At 31.3% G+C, this 23,401-nt stretch overlaps 2 protein-coding genes across 5 annotated transcripts in view; both read right to left on the bottom strand.

The window, feature by feature from the left end:
* The window catches only part of LOC125077242 (FYVE, RhoGEF and PH domain-containing protein 4-like), a 28,513-nt gene extending 20,723 nt beyond the window's left edge, over positions 1-7,790 (bottom strand). For both annotated transcript variants that reach the window (XM_047689124.1, XM_047689122.1), the window contains exon 1: positions 6,543-7,790. In XM_047689124.1, the coding sequence (XP_047545080.1) occupies positions 6,543-7,657 (1,115 nt within the window). In that variant the 5' untranslated portion in view covers positions 7,658-7,790. The remainder of the gene's footprint in view (positions 1-6,542) is intronic.
* Positions 7,791-9,748: 1,958 nt separating this feature from the next.
* Positions 9,749-16,299, bottom strand: LOC125076410 (alpha-tocopherol transfer protein-like). 3 transcript variants are annotated; one of them, XR_007120388.1, is made up of 7 exons: positions 15,962-16,124; positions 13,314-13,473; positions 13,071-13,242; positions 12,531-12,731; positions 10,686-10,791; positions 9,997-10,199; positions 9,749-9,910 (listed from the first exon to the last, which is right to left on the bottom strand). XR_007120388.1 is itself a non-coding variant. In XM_047688462.1 (7 exons), the coding sequence occupies exons 2-7, from the start codon at positions 16,101-16,103 to the stop codon at positions 10,048-10,050; spliced, it is 933 nt and encodes a 310-aa protein (XP_047544418.1). In that variant the 5' UTR covers positions 16,180-16,299; the 3' UTR covers positions 9,954-10,047. The 3 variants fall into 3 exon arrangements, 2 of the variants coding, with proteins under 2 accessions (XP_047544418.1, XP_047544419.1); XM_047688462.1 differs by lacking the exon at positions 9,749-9,910 and adding an exon at positions 16,180-16,299 and having other exon boundaries at positions 9,954-10,199; positions 15,962-16,103; XM_047688463.1 differs by lacking the exon at positions 9,749-9,910 and having other exon boundaries at positions 9,954-10,199; positions 13,071-13,197; positions 15,962-16,125.
* Positions 16,300-23,401: the final 7,102 nt, after the last annotated feature.

Here is a 23,401-nt window from a genome sequence, read left to right as displayed (position 1 = left end):
AGAGAATGCATCGGCATTGAGTAAAATTATTACGTCAGTTTCTATTAAATTGAAAAATTAAATATACAATTAATAACTTTTTTGTATAAACTTTATTTTTATAGGTAAGGTTTAAAGATTTTAATGATTAATTTCGGCGACCGAATTACGTAAGATTTACTTTTAGATTGCCACGGGCACATTCGCCACCAGTAAGTGCTCACCAACACCTATAGACCAAAGTCTTTAAGAAATATAAAACATTCCTTACATGGCCAATGCGCCACCAACCTTGGGAAACATTTTTTTATGTCCCTTGTGCCTATAATTACACTGGATAATATAACTGTTTCAATTCAAACCGGACACATCAATACAAAGTGTCGCTGTTTGACGGTAGAATATCTGATGAGTGGTACTCACAAAGCCCTACGAACACGGACTAACGACTTCACGAGTGTTTAAGACAAGGGAATTTAACTCTGCCAACGTCAAAACCCCAAGGCTACTACTGAGATTTGTCGACTACCAATATTCATGTCTTCCATTTATAAAAAGTGAACGTATACTTCATATCTGTATGTATACCCTCGTCCTATTAAATTTAACATTAGGTACTTGTAATGATGTATATAATAATACAAAAAAAAACTTTCGTATAAAGTCTAACCTCCTTACAAAACCCCAAGGGCTTAGTTTTGAGGAATACTGTTTATTCTAACTCTGAAACACGTTCCCTGAAAACACTTGGGAATGTTTTTAAAATAGGATTTTCAACTCAACGGAGACATATATTATCTGTCCCGATTAAAAATTACATATTTAAATATTACATTAAAATCCTTTCATAACTTTATGAGATTATCTCATCGCGATAACATACAAATAAACATTTAATATCCTAATGGTAATCGCTTGTTTCATAAATTGGCTTATATTTATTTAAAATACACCAGCGTATTGTGATTTCATTTATTTTATTAAACATTTAGATCTAGGCTCAGCATATGTCGCATGAAACATACATTAATAAAATATATACCAGTAATTGTCAACTGACCGCATTAATCATCTATATTATTATTCATACTTTTTGCATTAGAGAGTCCATTTATTCAAAACAAAAATCTAATCGCCCATTAATCCTTTACAAATCTTTAAAACAATTTACTTAAATTGTTTATAGTGTACCGTGTAGTCAAAATGATACGCCATGGATACAAAGCGAATTTTAACCGGATCAATTTGAATATTCAAATTTCCTTCGAAAACACAATTTAAAAGGAAAGTTATTGTACAAACATTAATTGTATGAAGATAAAATAAAAATTAACTATTGTTAAAAATAAATGACACACGCTTTTGTCAGAGTATCGTTGCATCAAGTTTTACTCTTTAAAAAAAAAACTAAATCTTCAGAAACTCCAAACGAAATGTAAAAAGAGTAATTACTAGTTTTCTTGCCGATTCTACTCAGTAAAATCAGCATTCCGCACCAGTAGTAACTTCAATTATTACTTAATCTTGTAAAATGATGATTCAAATGTGCTTGTCCAGAGTCTACTAGAACAAAGTACATTTTGATTTTGATCTATCACCCGGCTAAGTAATCAGCTTTAAGTCCGAAAGAGTCCGAATGTAACAATCGAATTAGATTTGTTTAGTAAGTAATACAATACAACAGCTGTTAAAACATCATCTCCTTGCAAGGATAAAGCTAAATGTCCAATGGCCGGACTGAGAATATCGAAAGCTACGTGTGTTTGTGTTTGGCTATTTTTTTTCTAACACGTGTAAATTTCCCCACGGCGTTTTCCTTTTCCAACGAGCACGAGATTATTTAGAAGCACAAATTAGACGAGCACGATTGAGTATAAATACAAATCGAACATGAACATAAAAATTCAGTCCGTCCGGAATGTTTTAAAGACGTGTTCCAACCGCTGTCACTGTCACTTCTATGGAATTCTTTCACACTCGCAAGTTTCAAATCAACATGGTAATTAGAATTAGACTAAAATCGACTCACTAGATTATTCACTTCCTGACTTTATTCACATACAAGTGAAGGTAATATAAAACGTATTAAAATCACTTTGAATAAGTTAAATATAATATATGTTACGCTATTCACAATTACGTTAAACACGGTGTCAAATACTGCCTGCGCTTGCTGAAATATTTAACCAATGACAGGCGACAGAAATTCGAGTAATTATATGATGCCACACAGACCTTTACAAAATTGTGTTTTTACAATTCATTATTTTACAACCGTTCATTATCAAAATTATGATACTTGCGAAAAAAAATACTTGAAATTCTAAATTCTTTGTTATCTGTAACATTTTAATTTAAATGTGTCGTATAGTTCTCTTTAGAAATAGTTTATTTCAATTACAATATACATATTATGCTACACCATCAACAATCAAGATGTCACAATGGTAAGAACGTCATATCAACCTCATCTCTCTCAAAATGAGAAAAACTGTATGAATTGGATGTTATAAACTCTAAACATGCTCCTTAAAAGGAAAGACCTTTGCACAGTTGTGGGTCATTTAGAGGCAGTATGTTTTTAAATTCATCTTCATCGGTCATGTCATTATCACTATATCTATTACATATGTTTAAAAATAGTTTTCTTTAATTTCTAGTAAAACTGAAACTATCTATGAAATTTATTTTCGTTACCTTTAAATTGCTCGTCCAAGGAATAGCCAAAATGACGCTATGAATGAATGCTATATGATGAATGATCAAATGTTGATATTATTTATTAATTGAGTAATTTTCATTTTTTATTATTGTACCTATCTCAATAAGCGTACTATCTGCGTACTATCTGCGCCGTTTTTATTACATTATTTATAATTAAACTTATTTTATTGTGCCGCCTTGTTTTTTTTATTACCAGACAACATCACAATTTAAACTTTTGGTTCGGAAATTGATGACAAAAAGTTTGCATTGAACTCTACAAGAACGATCTCATTGACTCGGAATTTGTCTTTGTTGAGTTGTCTTCCTTGGTGTTATAAGGCATCTGATAGGATTCTGTAGATATTTTTTAAAGTAAATTTCACAAATATTATATTGATGTCATATTAAGATTGTTGTGTTGCTAACGTTTAATCCCAGATATTAGCTACCTGCGCAGGAGAGAGATCAGCTGTCTGCTTATAATCTATAAGACCTATGTAGGAGCATCCCTATTGTCTCACTCATAAAAGCCCAGTGGTACGTGATTGCGATACAAGCATATAGAGATCGAGAGAGAGAGAAACGGACAAACGGACTGGATTCTGCGGGACTGCTTTAGAAGGTATGTTAATAGAAAAACATAACATTGTCTTCTGTGTATAATTAAGCCACTAGAGCAACGAGTCAGTCAAAAATATGACAAGTAGACAAAACGTAAAATAAAATTATGACATCATCATGAATAGCGAACAGAAGCGGCTTTTCATTCATGATAAAATATGATTATCCCGAACAGCTACCGAATTTGCAATAATATGCAATAATTAATGTCCGACAGTTTCAATGCTGTAATGAATTGTCACAATAATTGATGTGTATTATTCTTATTCGTTATTATGGAAAACCCTTTTGATCTTTATCAATTAAATAGATGCTGTGCGTGATTTTACTAGAGTTTAACGTAGCGCCATCTTAGATCTTACCTTGATGGTAAAAAAACTATAACCTTCCACAGTAGATTTTTTTTTTAATCCAACTGATAGTTGTTCCAGATATCAATGCGTTCATTAAAACAACAAAGTGTTTAGCCTTATTATATTCATAGAGATTCCCCTGGAGTCTTTCTCACTCCACCGAAAAAACACTTTTCGAACTGTAAACTACAAATTTCTATACAGAACTAGCTCAATCCATAATACGTGTATAAATTATCAAAAAAGATGTCAAATTACTAGGCACGCTAAGCTGAAACAATCACAAATATACAAATGACATTTTTTTTTTTATTCTTTTACAAATATTATAAATACAATAGCATTTGACGTCTGTTATTCACTCTCAAATGTCATGTCTCGAATAATTACCGATTCTATTGAAATTCAATTGTCATGAATTAGAAAATAGGATACACTTGAAATTTGTTATAAAAAAATATTGTTATATTTTAAATTAATTCTATAAAACGAATGGTACAGGTAATATATTACAAATAATTCTGCAAATTTAATTTTGTGTTATTAAAGATCACCGTTTCACAACAATGACAAATCAAGTAATTTGTATAAATCCACGAGGACATTATAAGCTTTTATACCAGAAATAACAGTACAGGCTGCTTATTCAATAATTCCTCGAAATTTTATGATAGACACATAAGTATAATAATTTGTAAACCTCATAATTCATATTATAAATTCATATAAATATGATTACATAGAAATCAATGCTATATCATAAGGCTATTTCAATTTGAAAAGTATTTTACAAATACGAAACAAATTACCTAATAAGATAAACATATTACGCATTAATAATTTTCCAATATCCAAAGACACATAATTTACTAATACAAACGTTTGAAAATGGTCATACCATAACTGTTACGACGGTGTTTATAAACAAAGCCAGCGGTCTTATTCGTCGGATTGCATTACATAATTGTGTATTATTCACACCGTATCATGAATAAATCTACCAAAATCTTTATTGAACTGAATGTTCTGCCTTATATTTATGTATTCGCCAATGAATCTTGACCTCCAAGTAAAGATGCACTTTTCATATTATCAGACACAAACGAACAATAAAAATTACAATCTAATTTAAATAACAAATTAACTCTCAGCGGTTGAAAATAAAAATATGTATTATTTAATTAGATTGGTACAAGCACTTTTGAATCTTCATATTACAAGATTAAATTCTAAAGCCACCGGTGCATAACACAAGATTCTACTGAGAAGAACCGGAAAAAAACACGCAAGTAGAGTAACTTTTTATCAATTAAATATGAATGACATATATATAGTAAGTAAGTAAGTAAAGTAAAGTATACTGACATGTAATAACCATTTACGATTAAATTTATGTATCCTGTTTAAAAATCAACCATTAATAGCTCCAAGCTCTTGTTTAAAATATATGTACAATATTATATACTTGAGATGAGACATAAATTGTCCATTTATGCTTTCAGTGACCTGGTTGCGGGTGCAACGGGAAAATCGCAGTTTCGATCCTTATCTATGCCTACTGCGTTTAAGCAATCAAAGAAAAAGTTCAGATAAATAATAAAACTTTGACATCAGGGGTCGAGATTCTGAATAATCTATACTAAAAATATAAAAATTATTTGCACTGCATAACTAGCATGTAAGGTTTGATATATTTACTCTTTCAAAATCAAAATATACTTTATTCAAGTAGACTTTCACAAGCACTTTTGAATCGTCATTTTTGAATAGGACAGAACAGAAAATGTGTTCTCGTTTAATAAAAAAGACATGAGAGTAAAATAAATAATATCGTAAGACGACATGAGAGTAAAATAAATAATATCGTGTCACGCTTAGAACGAGGTAACGATTTGTTGCGGTTTTATTTCGAAAACTATAGATATATTTTATAATTTAACTTTTACATTTTTAAACAAAATAAAACGTACAATTCGTTTTTAACTATGACGAGTATTAAAAAAAAAATGTTTTTACCATATATATTTAACAAATAATTTATCATGTTCCTTGTAATATAATTAATATATATTTTAATTTTATTTAGTAGCACGGAGGTTTTGTACTGGTGTTATGTTAACATGAATAACATCAGTTTTTAGGTTCACGCAAAAATACTTAGATTTAAAATTTTAGCTCGATGTTGTATTTTATTCTAAGCTACTAATATTTTAATCTCATTACGGTTTGACAACGATAATGCGCTACTTTTAATCGTGATTGTGAAAACAAATTTCACACAAACAAATCTACGGATAAGATTTAGTAATCGATATATATTTTTTTAATGTTTAGTTTTATATAGAACGAACTTAACGAAGACTAGAATAGCTGAGAACAGACGTTATTAATCGATAAGTTTTGAAATAAATATGAAGCAAATATAACCACGCTAAGCACCTACACGTACTAACCGTGTACCTACCATATGAATAAACGTCAAGGTGAAACCTCATACGTAGTGAATACGACAGCTGACTATGTTTGTGTGCAATAATCACCTGTCTGTTATTTAAAATGTATTCTGAATCATTTTCATTAATCGCGTGTAACGGCTAGACAATAATAATCCTAATATAAAAAAATAACTAAACGTCAATTTTACATACATATTTATAATTATATAAGTTTTTAATCTTATTGAATTTGGCGTCAGTATATTTTTCGGTTCTTCGTATTGATAATAAATTGAACAAAGACGCAACAATATACTATCACGCATATCATTATCATCAACCTACACCGGTAAAGCGATAAATTATCAGATATCAATGTGTGACAAAGCCTCGCAACGATATCGCAAATATTTCTTGTGATATCAAGAAAAAAGTCAAATGACCTCACCTCCTATATTTCTCCTTTTTCGATTCGACCGGCATCAATACCGGTTCCATGGACTTTGAAACACACCACTCATTTACTGCACTAACAGTGAGGAATTCTGTATCTGGTGCATGACACACCTCGGAGCCAAACTCGTCCGAAGACACTGTAATACTATCATACTTTTGATACGGCACCATGTCCAAAGACGATATGGATTTTATGCTAACATTGTCAAAATTACATTGTTCTTCAGAAGCACCAGATAAATTATCGCCTTCATCACTTTCGTAATCGTTTATTAGAGTATCTGTAGACTGATCTGTTGACAAGGTATCTGTTCTTCCATCGTCATTATTAATCACGTATTCCTCGCCTGCTTCTGCCTTCTCACTGTCAGAGGAATCGTCGCTGCTACTGCTTTCGTTTGACGTTGTATTGGTAACAGTATTTACTTTCGTTTCTTCTTCATTGTCGGAGGGCTCTGATAGTTTCAACCTAAGTAATTTTTCCAAATCACTCTGTTTTACACCATACGACCAATGCGTTTCACCCATACGTCCTTGACTTCCTATTGAAGATTTCCTGCGTATAACGGGTGGCTGTCTTGACCGTCTTAACACAACAGGTGAGGAGGAAGGCGTCGTAAATGAAAATCGCCTCTCAATCGTCACAGTCTCCTCCGGCGCGGGTGATTTACTATCTAAAGAAGAACTATCATTAAAAGGTTCTGGTGGTGGTGGAGGGGGTGCGGGTCTATGGGGCCTTAAGGAAGCTGATTTCCTATCTGACACAAAGCCCGATGAACTTGATTCACAACTAATTTCCGAAACATTTGATAAAATAGAATTCACTGACACGTTTGAGTTTCTATCATGAGATCTCGGCACTGGGGAAAGATGATGAAAATGGTTATATATAGGATTGACAATATTTGTTAAGCTTCCCATCATAGGATCTTTGGATCGTTCGAGGGATTCAACTGAACCTCCGATATAGATACCAGTTCTTTCAAAACGAAGAATCATTTCTTTGACGCTTTTTTTGTCCTTTCTCAACTCGACCTCGTCGTCATCAGAGACATGTCCAGACGAGGACTCGTCGACGAAACGGTTCCTAAGGTCCTCTCTCGACATGGTAACGTGCTGGCACTTAGGGATCGCACAAGCACCAGGAATAGCATAGAAACGTACACATATCAACGCACAACGCAACTGCGCACAAACAACGCGCGTTCACTTTGACAACTAAACACGACTGACGGCATGACGGCGCCCGCGCCCCTTCACGCTGCCCGCGACTACGTCAGTGCATCGCTGCTTAGACCGCGCTAACTAGTATCTACTTTACCCAAATAATGTGAATCGTGATAGCGATAAGTGAACTATTTGAACGATTTAAATATACTTGGTTGCCTTGATGATAAATTTAAAACGATGTAAAATTTTTAATTTATCTCCGATAATAGTAATTAGTAATAATAAGTAAATTATTATAATAATACGGAAATAATATTTAAGTAACGTATTTAAAAAAAAAAAAATGAGAGTGTACAGTAATGTTTACACTTGAAATTTTTCAATGATACTGATCGACAAAAAAAAACTTGAACTTTACTAGTAAGTATAGATATTAAAACAAGCAAAGTGTAGTCAAAGAGAATAAAACGTCTCCTCAAACGCCTGCAAGTGCACATGGCTGTGATGAGTTTATTGACATGGGTTCGTTGAGTGCATTAAGAATGTCATACAAGTAGTATAACTTTGAATTAAAGTGAATTCAATTGAAGCGAAAACAAATAATGTTACTACACATAAGAATAAGGTCAACGAAACCTTCCTCTTTATGTAATATTTTTATTATAAAAAATTAAATATGAAATGGCTGACTGTTATTACCTACATTATAATGTTTTAAAGTTGTATGCATAAAACATCGTTAAGTTGCGGTTCTTTTAGTACAGTCGTTAATTATAGAGCCGTTATGTGTTAAGTTAAAATTAATGTAGAAGTAATTCTAGTTGTGATACGTGTTTTCCTCGAACGACTCAATTATTTTTCCGTGTAAAATAATAAGTTACACATGAGTAGTAAATAAAAATATCTTAGCTGCAAATATAACAAAATAACCAGATATTTCAATTTTCAAAATACATTATACTTACATTATACACAAACAAAACACAAACAACTTTTATAATAATATGTACGTTATTCTTTCTCAAAAGTCCGCGTAGGCAGAAAAGTTATAATCACGCGAGGAAACCAACAGGCAGAGCATCATACTTAGTAAATTTCTCATAAGAACAAAAACCACAGATTAAAAACAACAATGTAAATATTCATATGTGCTACTAAAAACATTCAATTCAATCCAATTTATCGTTCATTAAAAAAAAAGGGAAATCTGAAACCGTTCGATTGTTTTGAAAACTTTTTGTCAATAAAAATAACGTAATATCAAAACTTTATCAATCTATTTATGTCGAAGAATCCTATGATTAATTACATTTTTTAAAGTTATCGTTATGTTATTTAATTTGCACATCAATAAGTGTTTATTTGAATAAAATAATTCCAACTGTAAGATCCATAAGCAATTGAGGTCTCAAAATTATTTTTAAATACTTGGTAATCAGTTTAAAATATAAAATGCATCTTTGTTCATTAGTTAATATATTATTGTATCGTATGTATTTCTAATTCATAGATCTTTTAGAGGTTCAATGGGGTTAATACCGTCTGGTATACAGTGACGGCAAACAGCATAACCTTCTCTCTTGCCATAATTGCCTCTTTTCGCCACCGCTCTCGGATCCCTTGCGTATGTACTGTGGGTGGCGCGCGCGCGGCTTCGCTTGCGTTATAGGGGTTGGTCGTCAGGTGTAAGCCGGTGTCCTCCCTAGGAGATCAAGCTTGCCTCATACCAAATCTTATCAAATTCATTTCAGAGGTTTGATCGTGAAAGAGCAACAGATAAACCGACAGGAAAGTTTCTTTTGCATTTATAATTATTAGTATAGATTAATTTTGAGGTTATTTTTTTTTTCTTTTTATTACCCAACACCTCCTATATTACATATCGCATACATTCTTAAAATTTCATGTCCTCTACCCAAAAGCTATAATAGATGCAAGTGAGTAGTTAAAGAGAGTAGATTCAGTAACAAGACCTACAGAACGAGTTTATTTTTTGTTTTCCTTGTTAATTCCCATTTCCTCGTAATTTGATGCATGAGCGTCTATTGTATTATTCGAACTTAATGAACATATCATTGAAATGAAAGCGTCAGTATTTTAACATTCAAATTCAAAAAGCCTTTTATTAAATACATGAAAGTATAATTTATTAATGTGGCAACATCATAATGTCACAATTGTCTATTTAATCTGTGGACAAAGTATTCAGTTGTAAAAAAAAATATATTAAAATAGTTAATACAAAAAAAGTTATACGAAAATTAATTTTTTCTTACATTATAATAAAAACAATCAAGTTTTTTCAAATATTAAAATCATCTTTCTATTTAATCAACTTGTAATTTTCGAAAAGAACCCTCGACGCCGAAGAGAGTGGAACTTGTATGGGGATTGTTTGGCCTCAGGGATTCATCTGAACATGCAAGCTCCTCGCGAAGGTACCACTCACTATAGCTCTCTACTTTCTTCTTCCAGTAATCTGTTGAGAAATAAGACGAAAACAAAAGTAACGTCAAATAATTATAATTACAAAGTAGTATAATTTGAAAATGGTAAAACGATTTAAAAAGATAAACATAATACTACTAAAATAACAACATACTCTCACAGACACGACAAACACACAAACGGAATGTATGTGTTTGTTTTGTGAACACATTAGTATCTCACCTCTACACTTACAACATACCTACTATAGTTGTATTTTAATTACCGTCTGCTAATTGCTGTAATCGGTATTGGGTTAATAATAAAAAAAATATTATGTAGGATTTTAAATTACTACAATGTACTCAAAGACTTTTTAATAATAAGTCTACACGAAAATATTATGTAAAATATATTTTTACGCTAGCGTTGCAACAGTTAAATTTCGCAAACCGTGAGAACTATGAATTTTCCGGCATCGCAACACATAACTAACGACATTACAAGCTAGCTAATGATAATAATTACAACAGCTTACCCGTTAGTTCCTGCACTGTGCCCTGTTCACCGCCGTACTCTTTCGGCAGTAAATTACGCGGCATAACATCATACAATGCCTCGAAACCATTGCCGTAAATATGAAACTATAAATAAATATAAAACACATACATATTTTTTTATTTATTAAATTGTTATCCGTATTAATATTATAAAGTAAAGGTAAAATTTGTTTAATTGTATACAATTATATATAAAAAAAAAATGTTCAGTTATGTTCGTTTATATATAAACGAACATAACTGAACATTTTTTTTTTCACTGGTAGCAAGCTAAATGATTCCCGAGTGCTATAGAGTACACCCGTACCGTATAAATTGCATTCGTGCCCGAGTCTCTATTAAATAGTAAACTAGCGACCCGCCCCGGCTTCGCATGGGTGCAATTCTGATATACTATAGAATGTTTTACAACGTTCGAAGATTTTCAGTCATTAGACAATACAAACCAAAATGTCCCTGCGTTTTAAATCTGTAATACGTATCTCGAAAATATTCATTGAAATTACATGTTGTAAAGATCCATATTGATCTATATTAAATGCACAATGTATTTAATGTACTTAAATGGATTCATGCTGTATTGCTTAAATCGCTTCGATATTAGCTTTCTCGTAAAAAGTAAAGGATAAAAATTGGTTATTGTGGGTTATCCCTAAAAGATAGACATATACCATTGCGGATTGTTTTGAAGACCTTTATAAGGTATACAATACTGTAGTACATTATTTTGATCTACCCCGTAGGGTTGAGCCAGCATTTGCAATGTAAGCGCAAATAACGTGTTTATTTACGACATAACTTTGGAGGTTTCTCTTTGGAAAATTGTCAGTGTTTACTATATTGTGCATGTATGTAACCTTTCTCTTGAATCAATCTAGATATTAAAAGAAAACCGCATCAAAGTCCGTTGTGTGATTTTAAAGATCTTAGCATACATAGGGACAGCCAACGGTAAGCGACATTGTTTTATACTATGCGATGATTAATAAACTCCAATGATTGGCTAAGACCACCTCGTTAGAGAGTAGGTCTGGAGCTTATTCACCATACTCTTCAATACGGGTTGGTAGACATACAGAGGCAGATTTTCATCAGACACATAATGGCGGTTTCCTTCACCGGCAAGCACGAATTGAATAATAAACACAAATTGAGCACTTAAAAAAGTCTGCTGTCTTTGTCTGGGTTTGAATACGCAAATGATATTTTCTAACCGCTGGGACATCGCGGCTCACTATAATCAATCAATACTGAGGTGTTACCTCATATTTATTCCTAGTAAAATTATACACGCCACTTATTACTGGATTATAATTATACCTTAATTAACTAATGCTTATTAAGATTGACTTACGCATATGACATGAAAGTCTATTATCAATAAAGATTTTAAAAATTTAGGAACTAATTAGTCAATTTTTAATTTCGAAAATGAATAGATTTTAATAACTATTCTTTGTAACAATTATGAATACAATAGCTGTACCCATTGACAAGTATAATGAGAATTAAGTTAAAAAACACAAAACACATTTTTTTTAAATATGTTTTTAGATGATTATATATATTACAACGACCTCCCTGGTTTTTCATAGGTACGCCTCTCCGAGGTCCCGGGTTCGATCCCCGATCGAGTCGATGTAGAATAAGTTCAGTTTTCTATGTTGTCTTGGGTCTGGGTGTTTGTGGTACCGTCTTTACTTCTGATTTTCCATAACACAAGTGCTTTAGCTACTTACATTGGGATCAAAGTAATGTATGTGATGTTGTCCAATATTTATTTATTTATATTATATGTGTTATTGTTAATTAAAATTACTCACTCTGTTTTTAAGTTTTTCACTCAAAAATATCTTAAACAGATTGTACGCTGTTTCATATCCAGGTGACATATTAAACAAGTGGCTGCTCTTCAAACGCACGGGCAGAGCTTTCATAAAAATGGTTACACACTTTTTTGCCAAAGCCGGAGTCCATTGAGATAGCGTAGTCAAGTCCAAACCAGTTCCGTCCACTAACAAATCCTAAAAAATATAAACATTTTAGAAAAGTAATATTTTTTTAAATATTTAATATGATTAAATGTCACACAACTGTCTTGTCTCCTCTTGGGCTTATTCCACCAAACGGCTCTAATACTGATATCGTGCACCATTTAATCAACATATGCGGGCTTCATCAGGATGTTAACCTTCACCGCCCCGCATGAGATGTATTATAAACACAATTTAATCACATGAAAATATATAAGTACTTGCCCGGATTTGATCTCGCAATCTTCAATAAGTATTCGCGTGTACAAGCCATCGCGCCTCTTGTATAATTAATATATCTATAGATATAAAGAATAAAAGTTTACAAACCTCTCCGGCGATTATAAAGTTATCATCTTCAAGTATCAAGATTTCAATAATCATAAAGCAAACCTTAAGGACGTCAACGAAACGATATTTAGAAGAGTCAAAGTCTTTGTACCTCTGTAAACAAACTCTGCAAGAATCTTCCGATTTAGATACCCTTAGAGGCAGAAAAATTCTAAAAAAAAAATAACCAATAAGCGTTATATTCTGTGAACGTTTTCTCGAAAGTTTTATGCAATTACTTACCCCATATTTAAAATAGCTTGTATGGTGGGATCGAATGGATTTCTATTGCGGAATATTTCCGGGACGACCGTCCGTAGAGTGTAATAAATGTCTAACTTGTTCTTAGTTTTTTCAAGACTAAATTTATTTCCACGTAGAAAAGCAAGGAGCCATTGATCACCTGGAAATAATAAAATAAATACAATGCAGTTGGTATGGAAAAATATTTGTTTATAGGCTGGGCCGGATCTACCATTTGGCTTTTAGGGCTTCAGCCCAGGGCCCCGTGAAAAAATAGACAATAATGCAAAAGAATTACATAATTTAAATTAAACAGATCGTATGGTTTGCATCAATCCATCAATTCATTAATTCAAGTCTATATTCAGGTGTATATATAGGTGGGCCCCTAAGTATTATTAGCTCAGGGCCCCCTAAACTCAAGGTCTGGCCCTGTTTATAGGGAACATAAAAGAGACAAATAAAACTGAAAACCAATTGTATTATATCTTTAGTAGGACCATATAACACATATAGAGGTACAAATACTAGGCGAGCTAGGTCTCGGTCATGTATTATTCAATAACAGCAAGATCTACTATTATTATGACGATAAGATAATGACACCATGAATAATTCATATTAAATCAATCGAATGAGTACGAAGTCATAAACATTATTATTATTTGCATGAGCTTTACTCAAGAACACAGTATTTATTCAAAAAAATTAAAATATTTTAGCTCGAGAAAACGTCCATCACTCATTTTCTAGGATATTTATATATAGATATTTTTTTCTTTAAATTATGATGTAATGATGAAATGATTATATATATATATATATATATATATATATATATATAGGTGGACGGGCAAACGGGCTACTTGATGGTAAGTGATCACCACCGCCCATAGACATTGGCGCTACAAGGAATATTAACCATGCTCTAATAGCTCATTGGTGTTATGTATAACTCCAATGAGCCATTAATCTCATGTCCCTTATGCCTTACTTACACTGGCTGTAGTTACACCCTTCAAAGCGGAACATAACAACACTAAGTATTGTTTTTTTGTTTTGTAGAATATCTGATGAGTGGGTGGTACCAACCGAGACGGGCTTACATACCTTACCATACCTTACCACCTAATATAATATTTATTAAATATATATTTATCATTGTAAAAATTTAATCGTTACTTTGTTTATTTGATTGTATATTTTGTCAAATAAAAACGAAAGTTCGACATTCATAAAGCAGCGACATCTATTGTATAGTGTAAGAACTGTTCACATTTAAAATAATCAAAGCTTCTATATGCACAGCCATACACAAATTGTTATAACTGGTGTAAAGGTTTCCAAATACATCAATAGATGGCGCTAGGTGGAAATAAAGTTACATATTTCTCTTGCTTTCCATTATGGTAAAAAACATATTCCATATAAAATAAATTTTCACAAGTTAGTTAAGCAATAATTTACCAAAAAAATTCACATTTTTAGTTACATTATAAATAATGTAAATAATTGTACTTATAATATGTTTTTAATTATGGATTCGTGACTGCGCAATTGATTGCTTATATGATTTGTATGCGGGCATTGATATCAGAATTAAAATTAAAGTGGATATAAGTTGAATAGTGTTGAATATTATTGTTCGCGCCTACGATTTCGATAATTAATTTAATTTTAAATAAAATTATTTGCCATATAATTAAACTCTTTTTACAACACTTATAAAACAAAAGTGTCAAAGCAAGTGTGCTGTTTTTTTCTTTTGTTTTTTTTTTTCAATTATTTATGCCAACGAGACAAGTTGTATTTTAGATTGCGAGAACATCAATATTATAATAGTTTTTGAAGTAAATTTTTCTTTTAATTGAGTTCGGTATTGGACTCCAGTGTCTAAGTAATAGACAATTATAAATAAATATATGATATTAATCAAAAGCTGTTTTTAGTGCTATGAGAAAATCGTATGGAATCTTAGATTAATGTCTATTCCTTACGTCAGAATAAAAGTCTTAATGTATTAATTTGACCGCGGACTAGTGTTTTAACACTTAGAAGATAGTTACACTCTTACACTAGACTCAATAAGTAATTGTCATGAGTCGTTTACGATCCCGAAAAGTGTTAAAATCTAGCTCCTCGAGTTTATTTTAGAGCTTGCACAGGCATTGCGGAACGTGTTTTTAAATGTCGATCAAAGACAGTTCCTACATTTGATAAGATGCCTGCAGGCGTTATCTTCCTATCAGATATAGGTAAAATTCGTGCGATTTTTGTTTGAGGAACACTGACAAACTCGAGCATAATTTTATTAAGTGGTGGAATTTTTTTGTCTCTACATGCTGAATCTTATGACTTCCCGCAGAAACACCAACACGAGCCACGGGCCGTTCCAAGCTATGCCACTTTGAGTTATTTGCAATGATAGTTAAGTACATGTAGTCATTTATTATCATTAACGACATATTCTGGACAAACAAAGTACTTAGTAAACCTTTTCTTACTAAGTATTAAAACATGTTTCAAATGAAGGTCACCAGCTTTTCTTTTACACAAAATAGGTAAATATTAAATTAAAACATAGTCAATATTAAGGATTTTTGCATTTTAAGAATATTAGCGTATAAGTTGATAATTAAGATACTTACTTGGATTAACTGATTTTAAGTGAGGTTGTTTTTCGATCCATTCCCTGATAGCTGATAAGTCCGAAGCAATTCTGTCAGGATCCTCATTGATTTCCCTCTTAGATTTTTCTTGCAGTAAAGGTGGTAAAGGTCTTAACGTCATCTGAAAAATATAATAATATATATCTATATAACATAATATATTATTTTAAATTGATATTGAGCATTTACTTAGTCACCTTCAAAACGGTCTACACAGCGATGTTCAAATGTATAAATTAATTAAATTAAACAGGTAAGTAAAATATTAATACTTTGGCCAACACAACATCTCTTCCTGATAAACTGGTTGAATTTAAGTTATAAATGAAAATAAAATAACAATGTAAATTAAGTCAACACGAGTCTCTACATTATATTAAGAATTCCGTACGTATTATAATTTTAATACACGAATGTAAAATTTGATAAAAAGAAATATTCTTTTGTCACCACCACGACAACAACCGTAACGATTATAGTTTTTCGAATTATATGTGTGTGAGAGAGATAGAGTATATATGTAGAAATATATGTGGTTCCTACATACCATTGTATTTCATCAAGGGTTGAATAAAATTGAAAACCAACAAAAATTTATCTTAATTAAAAGGTTTCTATACCAATGAGTCCTAAAGCGATGACATTCACCTCGACTTTTGCTGAGCCCTAAGCTATAAATTATTTTGTTAAAATACATTAATATCTTTACTGCTAGTTAACCTACTATTTCATGAATGCATGCTAATTTATACCGGTAACTTCATCCTCATGTATGTCTGTATGACAAAAAGTTTTCGCCGCTTTTATAGAGCTGTTATTTCTCAAAAAGTATTTACAAATTACAATTAAACCTAACCAATTGTACTCATCATCATCCTCCTGCCTTTATCCCAATTTTACTTCTTGTTCCATACTACTGTGTCGGACGTCATCTCACAAGTAACATTCTTTCTAACCATATCGTCTTTCACACAATCCATCCATCGTTTCGTTGGTCGTCCCCTACCTCTATATCCATCCACATCCAATTGTCTGACCTAACCAATGGTCCTATAGATTAAAAATATTTTTTTACGATTATGCAAGTCTTATATATTTTTTTTAAACTTATTACTATTTCCCTTAATAAAATCTGCCGCTGTTTAACATAATTAATTTACCATAATAATATTATAAAATATTACAATAAACCTAGTTTTGTCGGTTTCTTAATATTAAGATTTATTTTTTATTTTAAAGTAGCTATTAAATTTTATTATACACATACTTCTAATTAACACTGAAATGAATCTGTTCCTTACGATCACATCTTAATACTCCTAAATCTAAATCCTAATGAGAAAACGCAAAGCGATGCACATTTTTATATTAAGAAGAAACCGCAAGCTAATGAAGCTTTATAAAACTTATAAAGGTATAAATATTTCAGATAAACTTATTATTTGATAATACTTGTTATATAAGATAACAGAAATTAGTAAGATTTAGATATAATTATAATGATCTTTATAAAAAAATCATAGCAGGAACTAAATAGGTATGTTCAGCGCCCTTCATTCGCACGCAGTATAAATGAGTCGTGGAATTAAAAAAAAAAATTAATTTATTCTATAAATAGTAATACATTTCTCGTGTAAATTTTATATAGCCTTTTTTATTTGCAGATATAATCTATATGTATACATATAATAAAATTGAAGTGTCTCTTTGTAATATTAAAATAACCGATTTTGACTAAATGCATATACACGGTACAAATACCAAAATATTTTTTTTTTTATTTTTTGTGGGTCTGTCTGCCTGTTTCTGTTTTCGGTTAATATCTGGAACGGCCGGACCAATTTTGACGGGACTTTTTTTTTTTTTTAATATATAGTTGTAGTGAATTAGGCGTTTGTCTTCCATCTCACCTGATGGAAAGTGAAGTGTAGATGAAGACGAAGGTGGTACACCCCCATCCAAAAGAAACCTGTTCACTCTACTCTTAAAGGTCACAATCACACAAAATAAAGGTAAATCGCGGGTACATAAAAATGTGAAATATAAAATACCTTAGATGCCACGTTCGTCAGGCCTCGATTTTGTTTAGCTATGGTTTTTTAAGCAATGTACTGGTATAATACCATATTATACATCCATCGTCATTACAGCAGTGCTATAAACGCACAAACTTCCATGCCTTTTACTCCCTTAGGGGTGGAGTTTCGTAAAATCTTGCTGCCTGCCTGCCTACCTACCTGCCAAATTTCAAGTATGTAGGTGTTATAGTTTCTGAGATTTCGTGATAAATGAGTAAGCGGTATTTCGCTTTTATATATTGGTAAAGATTTATTTTGTATTTATAAATATAAAAACGAGATAGTCCAGTGGTTTGAAAACGTAACTTTAACTATATTAAAATTTTTTACAGTAATTTCTTTTGCTTAATAATTCCATTTTTTAATTCCTTTTTTTTATGGCATTGGTTGGCGAACGAGCATATGAGCCACCTGATGGTAAGTGGTCACCACCACCCAAAGACAAAGGCGCTGTAAAAAATCACCTATGCGCCACCAACCTTGGGAACTAAGAAGTTATATCCCTTGTGCCTGCGATTACACTGGCTCACTCACCCTTCTAACCGGAACGCAACAATACAGGGTACTGTTATTCGGCGGTAGTATATCTGATGAGTGTTCGAACCTACCCAGACGGGCTTGCACAAAGCCCTACCACCAAGTATAAACTAATTGCACTTGCCGCACCACCAGCCAACAACCCGCATTGGAATAGCGTGGCGGATTATACTCCTAAGCCAAAGTCGTTAGCCCAGCAGTAAGACATTTATGGGCTGCTACCTCATGGCATATATAATTCAGACGGAGAAATGTGTGCGCGTTTATGTTTACTTAGTACTTTCAAAATTATTTTAGCTAAACATAACGTTATTAATTATCATAACGATGTATTCGTGTATATCAAGACTTATCTAATCGTGACTTTTATATTATATTTTCGTAGTAAAGCGTATGATTGCTTTCGCGATGTCAGATTAAGAACTCAAATTACGCGCTGACATTTTTCATCGTTTGTTGACAAAAAAGTTATTTGACAGTTTAAGAATTCGAACGTCGTTCAACGAGACGCCAAAGAGATGAGTATTATTTTGTGAAATAATACTGAAGTCGTAAATTAAACATGTCATTAATTTAGTTGAAAATAAATACTCTTATTGTGTGGTTTAATGCTTGTTTCAATTTTCTTATTCCCTTCTGAATTAATTTACACGTGTATGTTATCAGAATTATTTATTTAATAGCATTTTATATTTGTTTCTATTTTCAATACAATTTCGATGGACAATATAGTATTGGAAACGAGAAATATGTAACTATTTCGATATGCCAAATCTCAATTCTAGAAAATGACAATTCATGTCAGAGTCTGGGTTGTGAATCGTGATCGAAGCGCTTGCTGGAGCCGGGAGGAGTTATGAGCGATGAAGCTTCGCTGCCGAGTTCTGAGTACCGTTTGAGCCATATAAGTAATATTCAAACAATAGTGTTTTAACTAATAATTGCAATATAATTGACATTGTAACATTTTTTTTAATAGTTATGAGAAATCAAGGTGAGGTAATTAATGTTATTAATTTATTAAGCAATTAATTTAAACAACGACAAGGGCGCTTTTATTGTTGAGGTTCGATAAAAAAATAAGAAAATGAAAATAATTTCTCAAAATACTTATATTTTGCATCTTAAATATTGTCCATCTTGATTACTATAAATAAAACTTATTCTTTATTTCGGGTACAAAGCGGTTTACATTATAATATTATTTATTTTAGTAAGTATTATTAACATGTGAGAAATTGAAACATGGATAAAGATTAATAACGATATTATATGAATGAAGAAATTGGTGTCGTCAATTTTGCGATAAACTGTTATCCCACAGAGTTTTTCAGCAATTTTCTTTTAGACTATGTAAGAATAATATGCTATACATTTGTAAGATATAAAGCATACATAAGAAACCTTTGCCCTTAATGTATAAGCTAGTGTTGTTCGAAAGTTTCAAATGAATCGGATAAATTCATCGATAGCTCGGAAAAACGAGCAGCTAAACGTATCTCTTTGTAATATTAATTTAATAATATATATTATTAATTAATATTATAAAAAGTCACAAGTTTAAAAGCATTAAGAACTTTCAACCTTGTGTCACTTAATATAAATGTCATAATGGTATAATTTATTTAATCATTGTTCCATATTCCTGTAGGTCAGTACAATCACAGCAACGTTTAAAGTTCAATACAATTAATTGCACTTTAAATGTGATACTGTACATCTTTGTTTACGTTCGAAATGTGTCACGACTATAACAATTTCAAAGGTTCTTATCCTTCGCATCAAAATGTACAGCAATGCAGTCTGTATAGTTGAAATTGTATATGTATATTGTATTGCCTCGTCCAATTTTGAGTGTAAGATTTGGAATATATTCCACAACGTTGCTTTAATACGGGTTGATGGACACGATGATTTCTCACGATGTTTTCATTCACTGTCCAACCGTGCGTCCTCAAACGCCGACAAAAATGTATGAATCGTGGATGTCCTTTACAATCGAAATAATACATTCAGAAGTTAACTGTTTTTAATATGTATTGTGTTAAATATAAAAAAAAGGTTATCTATTATTTAGTTTAAATCAACTTGTATAATAATTTTATGTACAATCAAAACCCGGAAGACCTTGGCCGGTCAGTGTAGATATATATTTACTTATAGCAGTTGTCATGGCGATTGGTTGAACGGTAGAAGTGATATCCTGCAACAGATCTAACGGCGAGTTGAAAAATAAATAAGTTTCGTGTGATCGTATCAGTCATGGTGATCATACGATGTCCAAGTATCACATATCATATAACGTATGGATTACTAGTATTAATATTTTTCCTGTTAAACTAACCTATTACTAGACCAGCTTGTGAATTCGACAACCATATAGTACGTATTGGTGAAGTGATACAATAATTATAAATACATACATTTATTTAAAATACGTTCCAGTTACTAAAATAATATTAAAATCACGAGGCCACAAAAAGCGTCATATTTATGCTTTGCCTTATAATTATTAAGTTTATTAAGCGTAACGAAAAGTAGTTAAAATTATTAAGCGCGTAATTAGGGCAAAATAACAATTAAGAGCACAATAATATAATACGTATTATGTAATTAATTATATTTATTAATAAGTCGCAGCAAGATGACACCATTTTTACTGCCGATATTATTTATTTGATACAAAATATTCACGAACAAACGTATGCATGTAAAACAAATGTCTCCAATTCATAATTATACATTTGCCATATTTGCAGTTAGAACTCTCGGGTCTTGGCGTAATAGTGCTGGAATATATCTAAAACACACATAGTTATCCATTCCAATGATGGCAGAAGGATGGTTGGTTTATATTGTATTGCAATATAATAGGGCAATGTTAGCACCACGTTTAGTACAATGGCTATTTTATTAAAATGTAAATAAAGTTTTTTAAAAATGCATTAATCACACAGCCGTTTTTTAGTCAAGTCAATGAGCGATCTATCGATTAATGTTAAATCGATAGAACGGATTAGTATTTTAGATTTTGATGAGTTATTCACTGTTCTAGGAATATTAAAAAAAAAAAACGAAAGTAAATCGTATCAATTTATTAGGGGGCCATAACTGTAGTAAAAAACTGTTTATTTACTTTAGATATTAAAAAATATAATCTAGTAAAGGCATTTTAACGATTCCCTTAAAATAATTTAAAAAAAAGAAACATTACTGACAAGTAAGAAATACATAAATTTCATCAAACAAAAAAATAAATATATGTAGCCAATCAATACAGCTTAGATCTTGATGACAGATATTTTTCATTATTTAATATTATATATATGATGAATTACATATAAAATGACTGAGAATCTTTGATATTTTTTAATATTTCATTTAAAAAAAACATTGTGACGTAATTTTCGTGTTTTTAAGATACCGTAAGAGTCAAAATATATATTCATGAAATTCACCTATGACTCTTCAATTATATATATTACATCAATTATATATATTTTTAATCTATATCCAATTTTCTAAATGATCCCTGATTTGACTTATTTTTACTTGTTCGTTTTGACTCGTCCGTTCCAAACTCCATTTCTTGCTCCATCCAAGGCCTATATTCGACTATTTTCTTTGCCCAATACTCTGAAAAAAATAAATATGTATACAGCCAAATGAAAAAAAAAGGTTTTCAATACAATTTCGATGGACAATATAGTATTGGAAACGAGAAATATGTAACTATTTCGATATGCCAAATCTCAATTCTAGAAAATGACAATTCATGTCAGAGTCTGGGTTGTGAATCGTGATCGAAGCGCTTGCTGGAGCCGGGAGGAGTTATGAGCGATGAAGCTTCGCTGCCGAGTTCTGAGTACCGTTTGAGCCATATAAGTAATATTCAAACAATAGTGTTTTAACTAATAATTGCAATATAATTGACATTGTAACATTTTTTTTAATAGTTATGAGAAATCAAGGTGAGGTAATTAATGTTATTAATTTATTAAGCAATTAATTTAAACAACGACAAGGGCGCTTTTATTGTTGAGGTTCGATAAAAAAATAAGAAAATGAAAATAATTTCTCAAAATACTTATATTTTGCATCTTAAATATTGTCCATCTTGATTACTATAAATAAAACTTATTCTTTATTTCGGGTACAAAGCGGTTTACATTATAATATTATTTATTTTAGTAAGTATTATTAACATGTGAGAAATTGAAACATGGATAAAGATTAATAACGATATTATATGAATGAAGAAATTGGTGTCGTCAATTTTGCGATAAACTGTTATCCCACAGAGTTTTTCAGCAATTTTCTTTTAGACTATGTAAGAATAATATGCTATACATTTGTAAGATATAAAGCATACATAAGAAACCTTTGCCCTTAATGTATAAGCTAGTGTTGTTCGAAAGTTTCAAATGAATCGGATAAATTCATCGATAGCTCGGAAAAACGAGCAGCTAAACGTATCTCTTTGTAATATTAATTTAATAATATATATTATTAATTAATATTATAAAAAGTCACAAGTTTAAAAGCATTAAGAACTTTCAACCTTGTGTCACTTAATATAAATGTCATAATGGTATAATTTATTTAATCATTGTTCCATATTCCTGTAGGTCAGTACAATCACAGCAACGTTTAAAGTTCAATACAATTAATTGCACTTTAAATGTGATACTGTACATCTTTGTTTACGTTCGAAATGTGTCACGACTATAACAATTTCAAAGGTTCTTATCCTTCGCATCAAAATGTACAGCAATGCAGTCTGTATAGTTGAAATTGTATATGT

This window comes from Vanessa atalanta, chromosome 3 (genome assembly GCF_905147765.1).
Source record: "Vanessa atalanta chromosome 3, ilVanAtal1.2, whole genome shotgun sequence".
NCBI lineage: Eukaryota > Metazoa > Arthropoda > Insecta > Lepidoptera > Nymphalidae > Vanessa > Vanessa atalanta.
Note: the sequence above shows the minus strand (reverse complement) of the source record. Positions and strands in the feature narration are given on the sequence as shown.